The sequence below is a fragment of the Drosophila gunungcola genome, unplaced genomic scaffold (genome assembly GCF_025200985.1).
Source record: "Drosophila gunungcola strain Sukarami unplaced genomic scaffold, Dgunungcola_SK_2 000047F, whole genome shotgun sequence".
Taxonomy (NCBI): domain Eukaryota; kingdom Metazoa; phylum Arthropoda; class Insecta; order Diptera; family Drosophilidae; genus Drosophila; species Drosophila gunungcola.
In genome coordinates, this window is record NW_026453214.1 from 129,545 (window position 1) to 145,182 (window position 15,638).

Here is a 15,638-nt window from a genome sequence, read left to right on the forward strand (position 1 = left end):
ATTATAGAGTCAATAAAAGGCGAACACGAAAGCCTAGCTGTCTCTATAATAAAGACAAAACTAAAGGGCGTAGCAAGAAATCTAATTGGAAACGAAACAACGGTAGGTGAAGTAATTGCCAAGTTAAAAAGCAACGTCAAAGGCGAAACTGTAGAGGTATTGTCAGCAAAGCTAATGAATCTAGCAGCAACGAAAGAAAACTGCTAATCAATACACATCAGAAATTGAGCAGATGACGAAGGCTTTAGAAAGTGCATACATAACAGACGACTTAACACTAGAACTAGCAAGAAGTTATTCCACACAGCACGCAGTAAAAGCAATGACTAAAAACTGCACGATTGATAAGGTAAAACTTATCATGCAAACCGGCAACTTCAACACAATGAACGAAGCAGTTTCAAAATTCGTAAACAGTTGCACAGAAGCAACTGGACAACCAAATTCGGTCCTCTACTACAACAATTATACACAGCGCGGCGGAAACCGCGGACGTGGAAGTTATAGAGGTAATGTTCGTGGTCGTGGTAACAATTATGGTTACTACAACAATACCAACCAAAACAATGGTCGCGGCAACCACAGAGGAAACTCAAGGGGCCGTGGCAACTCGAGCGGAGGCTACAATAACAACAATACAAGCAATGTAAGAGTAGCCAATGACACGTCGGGATACTCCGAACTCCCTTTAAATGTTCAACAGTAGAGAAAGTAACGGTCCATACTATTAATCTCAGTCAGAATATATTCGTCTCATTCACCCATGTGGCTACCGGAAAAGAACTTGTCTTTTTGGTAGACACAGGTGCCGAAATTACTATAGTAAACGAAAATTCCGATATATTTCAAAACGTACAAAATAATAACATAATAGATATACGGGGAATAAGCCAAGAAATTACTAAATCCAAAGGCTTAACATCAATTGAAATACAGACTACCAAGTACATAATTCCACACGATTTTCATATCGTAGACTTACACTTAGCTGCCCCTTGTGATGGCATTTTAGGGATTGATTTTATTAAAAAATACAACTGTCAATTAGATTTTCAGCCATCTGAAGATTGGCTTTTAATAAGACCAAACAATTTAAATTTCCAATTTATGTTCCAATAGAATACAGTTCTGGCAATAACTCAATTCTTCTGCCAGCAAGATCACAAGTCATTAGAAAAATAAAATTAAATTCAAAAGAGGACAGTGTATTAATTCCAAATCAAGGAATTGAGCACGGAATTTATATAGCAAGTACAATAGCTACAACACAAAATGCCTTCATAAGACTACTGAATACAACAAACGAAGATAAGTGGTCAGTGCGAATAATTTAGCATATGAATCACTGAATCACTATGATGTAGTCGAAGGAAACAAAGAAAATAGAGAAAAGTCTGTATTATCCCAATTGTCAAAAAATTTCCCCCCACAATTCAAATCACAACTCTCAAATTTATGTAAAAAATATAATGACATATTCGGATTAGAGTCCGAACCAATTAGCACAAATAATTTCTACAAACAAAAACTGAGATTGAAAGATGATGAACCCGTTTACATAAAAAACTGTAGAAGCCCACATAGTCAGTTGAACGAAATTCAAAAGCAAGTCGGAAAATTAATCACCGACGGGATAGTCGATACCTTCAGTATCTGAATACAATCAGCTCCAGGTTCCGAAGAAAAAATATAATATAATATAATATATAACTTCCTTTTCAACGAGCAATGGCTCGTATCGATTCACACGATTACCTTTTGGCTTAAAAATAGCGCCAAATTCATTTCAGAGAATGATGACTATTGCATTCTCTGGACTTGAACCTTCACAAGCATTTCTTTATATGGATGACTTAATAGTTATAGGTTGCTCCGAAAAACATATGCTTAAAAACTTAACAGGCGATTTTGAGAAATGTAGGAAATACAACCTTAAGTTACATCCACAAAGATGTTCATTCTTTATGCATGAGGTGAATTTTCTAGGTCATAAGTGCACAGATTAAGGAATACTTCCAGATGACAAGAAATATGACGTCATACTGAATTATCCAGTCCCACACGATGCAGACAGCGCAAGACGTTTTGTAGCATTCTGCAATTACTACAGAAGATTTATAAAAAATTTCGCCCATTATTCACGGCACATAACACGATTATGTAAAAAGAATGTTCCTTTTGAATGGACATCTGAATGCCAAAACGCATTCGAATATTTAAAAACAAAACTTATGGAACCTACTTTGCTACAATATCCAGATTTTAGTAAAGAATTTTGTATAATTACTGATGCAAGTAAGCAAGCATGTGGAGCGGTTTTAACTCAAAACCATAACGGACTCCAACTCCCCATTGCATATGCATCAAGAGCTTTTACCAAGGGAGAAAGTAATAAGTGTACTACCGAGCAGGAACTAGCTGCAATACATGGGGCAATATTACATTTTCGACCATACATTTATGGGAAACATTTCATTATCAAAACCGATCACAGACCGTTAACATACTTGTTCTCAATGACTAACCCAAGTTCCAAACTGACACGTATGAGGCTAGAATTAGAAGAATACAACTTCACCGTTGAATATTTAAAGGGAAAAGACAATTACGTAGCTGATGCGTTATTAAGAATAACCATCAAAGAACTACAAAATATAACCGCAAATATACATAAAGTCACTACAAGAAATCAAAGTAGGCAGAAATCCTGCGCAGGAGAAAAAGAAATAGACTTGCCTAGGCAATCTATAGAAAAAGCTTCAAAGCCCAACGTATACGGAGTCATAAACAATGACGAAGTACGTAAAGTAGTGACCTTGCACGTAAAAAATATGCTATGTTTATTTAAACATGGAAAAAAAGTTACTGCAAGATATGATGTTAGCGATTTATATACCAATGGAGTCCTTGACTTAGGTCAGTTTTCAGTATACATCAAATCAGCCAACTCAAAGTGGCACCGTGGGAAAATATCTTTGAATACGTTTCAATAGATAATTTCAAGGAAATGGGCAATAAAACATTAAAATCATTAAGAGTAGCGCTACTCAACCCGGTGACCCTAATAAATTCTGAAAAAGAAAAAGAAGCAATTATGTCTACATACCATGATGACCCAATTCAAGGAGGTCATACTGGCATTTCTAAAACCTTGGCCAAGGTCAAAAGACATTACTTTTGGAAAGGAATGACTCGATATATTACAGAGTACGTACGAAAATGTCTAAAATGTCAAAAAGCGAAAATAATCACGCAAACGAAGACCCCATTTACTATTACGGAAACACCACAAACAGCTTTCGACAGGGTAATCGTGGACACGATCGGTCCACTACCTAAGTCTGAACAAGGGAATGAATAGGCAGTTACTTTAATCTGCGATTTAACAAAGTATCTTGTAGCAATACCAATTCAAAACAAAAGTGCAAAAACAATAGCAAAAGCTATATTCGAAGATTTTATTCTGAAGTACGGTCCAATGAAGACGTTCATTACGGACATGGGAACGGAATATAAAAATTTAATAACTGAAGATTTAGGTAAAAATTTAAATATCAAAAACATAAATTCTACTGCACACCATCACCAGACTGTCGGAACAGTGGAGCGAAGCAACAGAACACTTAACGAGTTCATACGCTCATACATCTCAGTTGATAAAATAGATTGGGATGTATGGCTACAATACTTCGTATACTGCTTTAACACAACACCCTCTATGGAACATAATTATTGTCCATACGAACTAGTTTTTGGGAAAACTCCAAACTTATCAAAACATTTCAATAGCATAGATAGAATAGAACCATTATATAATATTGAAGATTATGCTAAGGAATCTAAATTAAGATTAGAACAGGCATATAAAAGAGCCAGAATAATGCTAGAAACTAATAAATAAAAACAAAAAGATAGATACGACAAAAATAGTTTAGACTTTGAATTAAAAATAGGAGACCAGGTTTTATTAAAAAATGAAACTGGCCATAAGCTAGACTTTAAATATTCAGGACCATATATAGTAAAGAAGATAGAATCCAATAATAATATAACTATTTTAAATGCAAAAAACAAAACACAGACAGTTCATAAAGATAGATTTAAAATTTTAATAGAATAGATTTTGTAGGATGGCCATTCATAAAAAAAAAAAAAGAAAAAATAAATATTATCAAAATTTACTCTTCAAAAAAAAAAATTTTATTACTTTACTATAATAAAAATATAGGAATACAAATACACAAAAAATTTTTATAATAAATAATAAGAAATAGCGGCATAAATTTTCAAAGTTTCAGCTTCACTAAGTTTTCCAATATTTACTATATTAACAAAAAAAAAATAATAATATTAATAACAAAAAAAAAAGAAAAAAAGAAGTTTTACTAATTTGCTAATTTTTATAAACATACATATATATATATACTTAACACAATAATTAACAAAATAACTTCATAGATCAAGTTATATTTCAAAAGGAGGGAGATGTAGTATGCTCACATATAGGGTACACACTGTACCGCTTATATCACTGTAACATTGTAGCATTTGTTTATCTCCGAATATTCCCAGCACTTCAAGTGCAAAGCAATTCGACCCACACAACAATGTTATGCACATCCTAAATGCTGAGTCGGCATGTCTGCATGCGCGGCCGACCATTCGGTTACCATGTGAGCATAACACTCTCTCTCTCCCATGCGCGGCCGCTGCTTGCGTCGCCCAAATACACTTACGCATACATTAACATATATATTCAGATACATAAGCGTTGGCCGCGGCGCTGCTCGTGCAGCTATATGCATTGTAAGCCAAGCCAACATTATTCTTAAGTGGGCATTCTAAAAATGAGTCCCGATCTAAACGGACGGAATAATAAAGCCCAATATATATAATAACATTACAGTGCACTCTTTTCTTGTGTTTATAAAATAAAGTCTAATATACATACAACCAACATTATAGCGCGCAGAGTGCATTATGCATTTTTATTCCCATATTCCTGGCAATTCGTGCATTGGACGGGTCCATTCCGTTTGTGGGGTTCCCCAATGGTGGTTCTACGGTGCGTACTTTCGGGCGTCAACTCTACCTTGAACATTGGATGTGGAATTTTATTTCTATTTCCAGAAAATATCTTATTTTCTCTTTAGTTGGACTTAGCGATCCGTTCTACTTTGTGGTACCGCTCCCTTAGCATTTTTTGTATTTTTTTGTAGGGGTAATGGATGCTTGATGTGGTAGCTGTAGTATTTGTTGTCGTTGTTAGGGTTGAAATCACAGTTTTAGCAGGTTTTACGGGTCGGGTGACGGGCATTGGACACTCCATGGCTAATATTTTTCTTTGTCGCTTAGGCATAGTAATGCAGAGGAGGGAGAGCGTGCTCTCTCCGAGTCGGCTTTTAGTGTTGCTTTTTGTTGGTATAGCTCTTCCGCTGGTATAGAGAAGTAAGATTTGTTTCTGATTGACGACGATAATTTTCTTCTAAAAGTATGCACCACCAATTTGGTGAGGAAAATTTGATACAAGAATGGTTCAAGTTGTAAGGACTTTTTCATAGGCTGGGATAGGCTTCATTCCGGCCAGAGTCCTCTACAGTTAAATTTGTAGAAACACAGGAGACGAAAACGGGACTGGGAGTTGCCGCCGGGATTTTGTTATCGGGATCTCGTGGCCACAACAGGAAAACGGGACCGGCGCAAATTCAACTCGCGGGGATTTCGTCTGGGCCTTGCGCGGAGCAAAGGGGAGGGCGCGTGAAAATCGACGGCACGCTCGCATGTTCACGGGTGATTGCGATAACTTATCGATACTATCGACTTTCGACCCGACTGGCCAGCTGACCGATCTTGCTGATCAACACTGGCAACCTCGCGCGCTTATATTTGAAACTAGGATAACTTAGATTTAAGCTTAAATCTATTTTTGAAAACTTAACAGTTCTCTTAACATAATAATGGCTTCAATGGCTGAGATGCTGGGTTTTCAAGTGGGGAAGATGTGAGGCGCCTTAAGCGTCCTCACACCCCCCTTTACTTCGGGGTGGTTAAAGTGGGCGGAGGGCCACGATGACTTCTCCCCGAGCGGTCACGTTGACGCGATATTTAGCGCCGTCTATTTGGCGAAGATATCGCACGCGCCTGCGATCCTGAGCCTGGATGTATGCGACGAAAGCGGGGGGCAGACGGCGGTCCGGGGTGTCCACCCTCCAGTCTGCTTGGGCCTCGATCCAGTGTGAATCACCCCGAGCTGAAGTACTTCGAGTTGCTCCCCGCCGGTTATAAATAGCTGGAGGTCTAGACTTTCACCCCCGCCTTGTAATGCCGCCGGCGCTGGGGGTCCCAGAATCGGTCCAAAACCGCGGAGGGGATGGATCGGCCGGGTGTGCGTGGGACTTCCCGTTGAGAAGGTCCGAGGCCGGGTGACAATGCGAGGGGCGGGCGCCCAGTATTGATGGGTGTCCGCGGGGACTCAGCTTGACCCCGTTAGGGCGTGGACTGTGGGGTGGTGCGTGCTGGCGTCCCGGGTGGGGTTGGGTCTTGTGGGTCCTCCGCAACAGCGGAGTCGGGCTCCTCTGGGACTTCTTAGTCAGGGGCGACTGGGCCCTCCTTTGCGGGGATGTCCAGCACGTCATCTCGCTCGTCATCACTGTCCTCATGCTGAGAGCTGAGGCCATTCTTGGGCTCGGAGTCCTCCGGAGCTGGGGCGATGTCGCCAGTGTAGTCCTCCCAGGCCTGGTTCGCCTCCGCTATGACGCGTTCGAGTGGGGCTCGCTGGCGGTCTCTCCAAAACCGATCGTCGGCTCCGACGTCCGAGTCGTCAGTGGATGTTTGGCTCGCGGGGGGGTCCAGGGGCGAAAGAGTGGCGGTCCTGACCCTACAGCCATGCGCCCACCAGGACGTGGGTGGTCGATATACCGGGGTCGTCTCCGTCGTACACCTGTAGTCAAGCCAGGCGCGCAACCGTGGGGGTGTTTGGCTCCTCCTCCTCGTCGTCTTCGGCTAGTGGTTCGAACGCTTCCGGAACGTCACCGCTGACCACAATGCTAGCGTCCGGAGACCTAGCCAGGGTCGACACGGAGTCGGTGTTGCCCGGAGAAGTGTTACAAGCGTGTCCTTCGGGAGTTCCCATGCCTCGTGTCGTTGCCTTGGGACTCTCCACTACTGCCGGTTACGGAGCCTTCTCGATCGTCAACGGGTCGGTACCCTCCCTCCACTTGAAAGGGATCCTCGGGTTCCATGTCCATCTGTTGAATGTGGTTGTCTCTGAGTGCTAAGATTACACTATCTTTAACTAGCCTATTCGATACAATTTGTTCCCGCTTAACGGTAACTTGTTACTGGGTTCGCCGCTTACGTATCGGGTACGTCATCAAGTGTGGGTTGAGAATCGCTCCTTCTGGGGTCTTCTGTAGAGTCGTCGTGCTGTTCTTCGCGCGGATGATATTCCTTCAGATCGCTTATGCCAGCTGTACGCCTCTTCCGGCCGTCTACCTGCTGTAGCCGCTCGACATTCGATGATAGAAATTTCCCCACCTTAAACGGACCCGCGGTGCAAGTATTGCGTTAAAGCCCTCGCTGGCCTTGGACAGATGGTGAAGACGAACTAGCACCTGTGAACCTATTTGGGGTCGCCATACGCGTCGCCTCAGGTTGTAGTGTCGACTTTGTTCCTGAGAAGCTATCTGGTTGGTTTCCAGGGCGGTGCGGAACGCTTACTGAAGCCTTTTGGCTCGTTCCGTTGGGTCCAATGGCGAGGCATGTAACTCGGGTGCGACCGCATCGAAGAGGGTACCTGGCAACCTAGGCTCCCGACCTTGTACTAGATAAGCCGGACTAAACCCCGTGCTATCTGAGATGCTGGTGTTTATGGCGAGGGAGATATCGGGCAGTAGTTGGTCCCATGTCCGATGATCCTGATCCACATATTGTGCTATCATTATCTTTATAGTACGGTTGGCGCGCTCCGTCGGATTTTACTGAGCGTACGGAGCGGTTTAGTCCAGTTGAATACCGTTGTTTCTGCAGAACGCCCGGAAGCTTCGGCTGGTGAATTGCGTGCCGTTGTCGAAAATCAACCTCCTGGGGGCTCCAAAGCGAGAGAGGATCTATTCTCGGAATCCGAACTCCAGTTGGGCGGCAGTGGCCTTCTTCAATGGGATGAGCTCTACCTACTTGGAGAATATATCGATGAAAACCAGGAGCATGGTGTTACCCCCCGGGTCCGGGGGAGGGGTCCAACGAAGTCGGCTCCGTAGGTTGGCGAGTGAGCATCTTGCCGGCTGGTTTACGCTGACTAACCTTGACTGTTGGTAGGTCAGACAGCTAGTGACATACCGTACCACGTCCCGATGAAGTCCAGGCCAGAAGTAACGCTGGGCGATCCTCCTGAGCGTCTTCCGGATGCCCAGGTGCCCGGCGGAGGGATGGTCGTGGCATTCTCCTTAAACGCGTTGATGCTGTTCTCGGGGTACGCACAGCTTCCAGGGGTTGCCTACCCTGACGCCTGTGGGATGCCCTATGTGTCTATAGAGCTGTCCATTATCCAGGGAGTAGTCCGGAAATTTCTCGGGACATCTTTGGACCTGCTCCTGCATCTTTCGTACCCATTTGCAGTGGCACTTAAGTTACGCGAGTAACTGGAGTCTTCCGAGTGGTTGCCGGGAGAGGGCGTCGGCGACCACGTTGTATTTACCCTTCCGGTAAAGTACGTCGAACTGGTACTGTTGAAGTTCCAATGCCCACCGAGCTATCCGTCCCGTGGGATTGTTAATGGAATTCAACCATTTGAGGGCCAGGTGATCTGTGATCACGTCGAACTTATAACCCTCCAGGTAGCAACGTAGCTTTCGGGTGGCCCACACAATGGCGAGGCGCTCCTTTTCAGTGGCCGAGTAGATCTCCTCCGCCCGCTCAAGTCGACGGCTCACGTAGGCGATTACTCGTTCGTCGCCCTCAATGTTCTGGGTGAGGACCGCGCCGAGTCCTTTGTCGCTGGCGTCTGTCTGAAGTTGGAACTTATACTCAAAATTTGGGCAGGCCAATACCGTTGCGGACGTCAGTCGCGCCTTAAGTGAATCGAATGCCTGCTGTTGGGGTTCTTCCCAGGTCCACTTTACTCTCTTCCTTAGGTGACGCGACATTGGTTGTACGAGGGAGGCATAAACTTGGACAAAAGGTCTGTACCAATATACGATTCCGAGATGGCGGCGAAGTTCCTTTACGTTAGTCGGGGGATGTAGCCCCTAAATTTCCACTATTTTGTCGGGGTCTGTCCTGATGCCATCGTAGCTGACCAGGTGACCCAAATACAAATACGCCGGAAGACTTCCCTCAGATTGCGCGCATGGTCCTCCCACTTTGCCCCGATGACGATGATGTCGTCTAAATAAGCGAAGGCGTGGGGCTCCATATCGGGGCCGATGACGCTGTCCAGAGCTCGTTGGAAAGTCGTTGGGGCGGAGTGAAGTCCAAACGGCATGACTTTCCAGTGGAAGAGTCCACGGGTATGGAGTGTGCGTTAAGTTGACGATAGTCAACGCACATCCGCATGTCCCCTGTCTTCTTTCGGACAAGCACCAGCGGTGCGCTGTGCGAACTTCGAGGGGGTTCGATTCGTCCGTCCTGCAGCAGTTCGTCCACCTGCTCGTTGATGATACGCTGCATGGCCGGGTTTTTGGGATAATACCGCTGTTTCAGCGGTTTATCTTCCCGAAGGATAATGGTGTGCTCGGCTATATCCGTTGTTCCTTGCAGATGGTCGAAGTGCCTAAGCTCCTCTTGAAGGAACCGGAGGTTTTCCGCGTCGAGAGGTTCTTCAGACACTAGAGATTCCGGTGGGGATTCCGCGACTATGGCCAGGTGTCCGTTAGGGGAAATGCTTCCGGAACGCATTGCGCCTCAGAGCGTTTTCTGTGTCCGGTTCCCTGCGGGCTATCCGGTGGTGACAAGGCCGTTGTTATTTCCGTGGTAGTACCGAGGAGGATCGGTGGTGGCGAGTGCTCCGATGGAACTGGGGTTGGGTTCTGGTCCGCGGTCGACGTGATGTGATGCCTTGGGGCGGGTATGGGACCCGTTGTGGCCCCCTCGTTGGTCCTTGTTGTCAACTGGGTAGGAGCCGGTGGGTCCGAAAGGTGGGCGATCGCCGCTCGGATGGCTGGGCCTGGTTCGGCTCTTCGTTTGGCGGGCGGGGCTAGCTGGAGGCACACTTGACCGGAGATTAGGGTTGCCCGGATGCTGCAGAGGAAGTCAATCCCGAGGATCACCTCGTCCAATAGCGTTGGCAGGACCAGGATGGTCATGCGGTCTAGGCGCACTTGTGCGTGTAGGGCCTTGGTGACTTCCTTCGGGGATCCGACCGCCAGGGATATTTGGGTGCGAACTTCTTTGATGTTTCGACCCAAATCGCGTCGGTTGGCGACCGCTTCGCTGACAAAGGTTCTGGAGGCCCCCGTGTCGATTGTTGCCGAGAAGAGTTGCCTCTCGATGGAAACCGTGGCGACGATCCGGCCTCCCGTCAATGGATCTAGTGATGGGGGAGCGCTGGGTGGGCCGCCTGCTCCCTGTGTGTGCGAAGACCCCGGCTGTTTCCCGACTGGCGGTAGCAGTCAATGGTGCGGACACCACGTTTCCCGCAGTCCCAGCAGTATAGGAACTGGTGGGTTCTGCCATTCCCGGACGAAGTGTCCCACCTCCGCGCAGCGATTACAGGCTCGGGTCACGTCGACGGGTGTTTCCGCTTCCCGGGAGATCATCCGGTTTGTTATAGCTGGATTCGGTGTGCCGAAAGGCATCGTCGTTGGTCGTAAGGGCCGGGCGGAGGGCTGCTCCTCGTAGTGTAGCTACCACTGGCGGATGGAACTAGTGTTGCTTGTCTTACTGGGTCTCGGTCCCGAGCAATTTCGAAAGCGGTGGCTAGTTGCGTCAACCCTTGCAGCGAGGAGAAATCATGGCGCCTTATGAAGAGTTGATACTCCGGCAGCAGGTTCTCATAGATCCTTTCGAGCTCCTGTTCCAACGAGTAGTTCGCCCGCTGCATCATCAGGCGTAGTTCTACCACATAGAACATGAAAGGCTCGCGCCTTGCTGGTGGCGGGCCCCGATCGCATCCTCCAGGCGCTGAAAATAACTCCAAGAACTCCCGCTTGAAAGTTTCCCAGGGCTCGGCGTGCATCCAATAGGCTCGGTGCCAGGCATCGGTGAGGTGGGGTAGATGGCCTCCAATGCGGCGAAGCGTTCCTGGAGAGCCGGGCTGTGGTTGGACCCTCCGATGAACGATGCGAGCCGGGGTCGCAGTTCGTCCACCTGGACGTGGGTGTTTAAACCGAACTCCTTGAGTAGAGCTTGGAGTTCGTCCTTTCGCCGGTAGGAAATCCGCCTGATCCCCATGGCTTGGGTCGCGGATGTGTCGTCGGATTCGGAGAAGCTCCCCTCCTCGATCTGTCCGGCGGTTGACGAAGCTGGTTTTTCTTCTGCGTCCTCCGACGCTTTTCGTTCCAGGTCCGTTTTCATCGATCGACCCGGTGTACGGTGCGGATGGGTGTCCGCTGCTGTAGGGCCTCTGAGTGGGCGTCGCGCGGATGTTGTTGGATGATAAGGCGGCGGGTGATCCGGTGTCCACGGTGAGCGTGGCGATTGTGTCCTCGACGCGGTGAGTGCTGTAGATGGCGCGGCTGGGGGCGCAAGTCGGGCGTCGGAGCTGGCCTCCGGGGTGCTCCTGGTAAGCGCTCGGGGTATGGCGCAGTTGGTCGCTGGGATGCTCGTGGTGGGCGGCGCAGTAGCAGAGTAGATTGGCGTTGTCGTAAATGGCAGTACAGATTTCCCTATTTACCCTTTAAATAGGCTTTTAAATCTTGGGTGCTCCTGATCAAAACAAAATCCCACGGCTGGACATGGTTCTTTAAACCATGCGGGTGATACCAAAAAAAAAAAAAACCCAACTCCTACAGGATACCTAGGCCGTCCCTGCTCGGGCGCCAAACTGTAAGGACTTTTTCATAGGCTGGGATAGGCCGTCCAGAGTCCTCTTTGTAGGAGACGAAAACGGGACTGGGAGTTGCCGCCGGGATTTTGTTATCGGGATCACGTGGCCTGCCTCGTCGTCCGTGTTGCGTAGAGAAAACAAACCTCGGAGGCAGCTTTGGCGTCCGTGTTGCGTAGAGAAAACAAACCTTAAAAACACAACTCAGAAGCCTCACTGGCCCGAAAAGCCCTTTCCGTGAAATTCACTACATTTTACTAGCCTGTCCCTAACCTGGACGTGAGTAGGAAAAATCCGGCGGTAGTTTCCCGCGCTTTTCTCCAGTCTGGTAAGCGTTCGTCTTGCGTAGAGAAAACAGACTTTGGAAACGCAACACGAGAACTTGCCCGACCTGGAGTAGCACGTGGGTAGCTTTGGTTTCCGCGTTGCGTAGAGAAAACAGACCTCGGAAACGCAATACGGAAATCTGGCCAATCCGAAAAAGCACTCCCCGAGGTTCACTAAATTATATATAAATCACTATATATATATATATAAATTAAATATATATTATAATTCCAGTCAGAAGTACACATTCCCGACCCTAACACCATCACTATGAAAATCGATCTTGCCATATCTGTCTGTTTGATACATATACATATAGCTCCCATGGAAACAATCGTAAAAATAAATGAAAATATTATAACTTCGCCGTGTTTTGATTGATTTAAATATACTTTAATACAAATTAAGGGTTTATTGTTTCAAAACTACGGTTCTAATTTTATTAAAATCGGACAACGATATCATATAGCTGCAAGTAAAACCGAAATCATTAAAATCGGAATGTTGTTGCTTTAAAAATTTATTTAATTTTTGGTATAGCTGTTAGGGTATATAAACTTCGGCTTGCCAAAATTTGATTCCTTTCTTTAAAATTAGTACTAAAGTATTGCCAAAATTGTTTTTTTTAAATCATCGTTAACATTGAGTACTTTGACTATATTTCAAACAAAAACTTCTGATATACCAAAAAAACAACTCCAAAATATCTGATATCGAATATTGTGGCAAAAAATGCTTCTGGTAGCATATGGATTTTGATCCCAAGATACCTTCTTCTGAAGTGAAGCGTATTCCGGGAAGGGCAATCGGCATCCATCTAAACAAATGGTAAACAAATGGTAACGAGATGGGGAAATTATGAACTCTTATCTGTTCGCATATTCTGGTTGTTCAGCGTTCTCCTGTTTCTATCGGTAGTTGATTTAGCTTGTTGTCCAGACATTACATATAATGTCCTATGCTTCGTAATGAATATGTTTTCATTACCAGTAACATTTCCGACACGAAACGTCTTTTGGCTGCAAAACATGGAAAGGCTCCCGGCAAAGTAATACGATTCTCAGCAGTCGATTTATGCAAATGAAAGCAAAGAATTAATACACTCCGCAAATTGGGTATTGTCGAATTCTACATATTCGCTGTTTAAAAAAATTGTAATGGCTAAAAAAAAAAACTGCTGGGGTTTGGCTGAATACACAAGGCCCAAATAACGCAAACTTGTGTAAATCTTTAAAATTAATCCATGGTGCCAATCTGTGCATTTTTAATATAATAACATTTAATCCTTTCCATTGCAGGTACTTCGTTTCATTTATAAAGAACAGTATGAAGAATTTAGATGGGAAGCTAAGGCAATACTCACAGTGGTGCTTTGATAATTGCAAAGGTACCAAAGTTTCAACACGGATATATCCTCCATCCAGTGTCGAAGTTGCGGTAAGTGCTAAGTTGTTCGCCTTTTTAAATTAAGAGAAGGAAGCAAACTTTGACAAGTCGAGGTTTAAACATCAATTGTCGAGTTAAATTAGCACTACAGGTGTGAAGATCAAACTATTCCCGATTATATTCACTCGTTTTCTCTTCGACAGTTATAATGCCCTTAACATTAAATAACCATCGAGTGCCTTTTTTAATACAACTTAAGTAGAGTCCTTCAATTTTTGTCATTCTTTAACATTTTATAATAATTTTTGCTGATTAAATATAATTGTTTTACATTAATTAAATATTATTTATTTACTGTAAACAGTTTAAGTCCATCGAGCTGTCCATTGCGCTTGACAAAAAACAAGAAAGGAAGCAAACTTCGGCAAGCCGATGTTCATGTACCCTTGCAGTTATTGCAAAAATTAAATATTCTTGAAAACATTATAATTATGATTTACTTGCGGATATGCTTATAAACATTGAAGCTATGATGATTTGCAGCTTAATTCTTCGATAGATCCTATGGCAGCTATATGATGTCGTTCTCCGATTTTAATAAAATTTAAAGCATAATTCTGAACTGTCAAATTATTAAAAATCCAAAATAATTAAAAAAAAAAATAAAAAAATAGGAAAGTAAAATTTTTTTTTAAATTTTTATTTTAATTGTTTCCATATGATAAAATCATCCGTTTGCGTAGAAACGGACGGACAGACGGACGGACAGGCGGACGGAAAGACGGTCAGACGGACGGACAGACGGACAGAAAATTTTTTCAAATCAAATAAATTAAATTAGTAAAAGTTTAAGGCATAGTTAGTGATCCGTAGTTGAAAAAATGTATGAAAATTAATTTTTAAAAATCTGAATCATTGTTTAGGAAATTATATCCGAAGAAAATAATTTTATTTGATTTATGCACATTTTTTTTATATGCATATAATCTCATCTATGTGGGAGTGAGATTGTATTATTCCCCGAATCCCTCACATAAAACCCCAGCATTCGTATAACATGACGCCCTAGACAACGAGAGAAGCAACTAAAACGAAGAAGACGAGTAGATGATCAAAAGACGAATTCCAAGAAGACGAGCGTTCTAAGAAGACGAGCGTTCCAAGAAGACGAGCGTTCCAGGAAGACGAGCAGACGACGATCACTACAACGAGATGTGACGACGAGGAGACGAGCAGAGAAACATATCGAGAGGACGAGCGTTAGTTGCTGACGAGATCGAGTTGAGTAAAGACGTGCTCAAGCGAACGACGTGTGACGATGAACCGACGGTTAAATCAAACACAAAGATTACTTACTATGTTAATTAATATTAATAATCAAACTTTTAAATTATAACTTTCTTAATAAATAAAAACCCCACATTTGGGAGCTCGCCGGGAAGTATCCGAGGAAAGCTGAAAGTGAAAGTAAAAAGTGACTAAAGACGACTGTGAAAATATCATTTTTTTTCTAAACTATGGCTTGCCTAAACGATCTGATTTCCAATACGCTGAAAATGCATCGAAAGAAAGCATTTGCGCACTTCACAAATTCATATTCGAAGGAGAAGGAGACAGAAACAATCGCAAACGTTTACGTGAATTTGCTGGCTTTCAGTATGACGAAAATGACGCAGTTTATAAATCCAAATGTGTATACATACACGCAAAATTGAAAGACAAAGACTTGATATCAATATGCGCAGTTTTGGGAATTAACTACGACGTAGAAAATTTGCAGCTACACATTTTTCGCAATCTGCAGTTTGGCAAACTTCTCTTTTTCAACGAAGTGGACGATTCAGAGAGCGAGGAAACCGACGAAGAGAAGGAAAATGACGAAGACAGCCAAAATGATGATGAAATTAGAAGTGTTTTTTCAACAGGTGTAGAAATACCTTCCACA

General features: G+C 44.3%; 1 protein-coding gene across 2 annotated transcripts in view; it reads left to right on the forward strand.

Annotated features, from left to right (window-relative positions):
- Window positions 1-15,638, forward strand: part of LOC128264019 (myosin-VIIa) — a 481,551-nt gene that overhangs the window by 128,756 nt on the left and 337,157 nt on the right. For both annotated transcript variants that reach the window (XM_052999303.1, XM_052999304.1), the window contains exon 3: window positions 13,606-13,744. In XM_052999303.1, coding sequence (XP_052855263.1) covers window positions 13,606-13,744 — 139 coding nt within the window. The remainder of the gene's footprint in view (window positions 1-13,605; window positions 13,745-15,638) is intronic.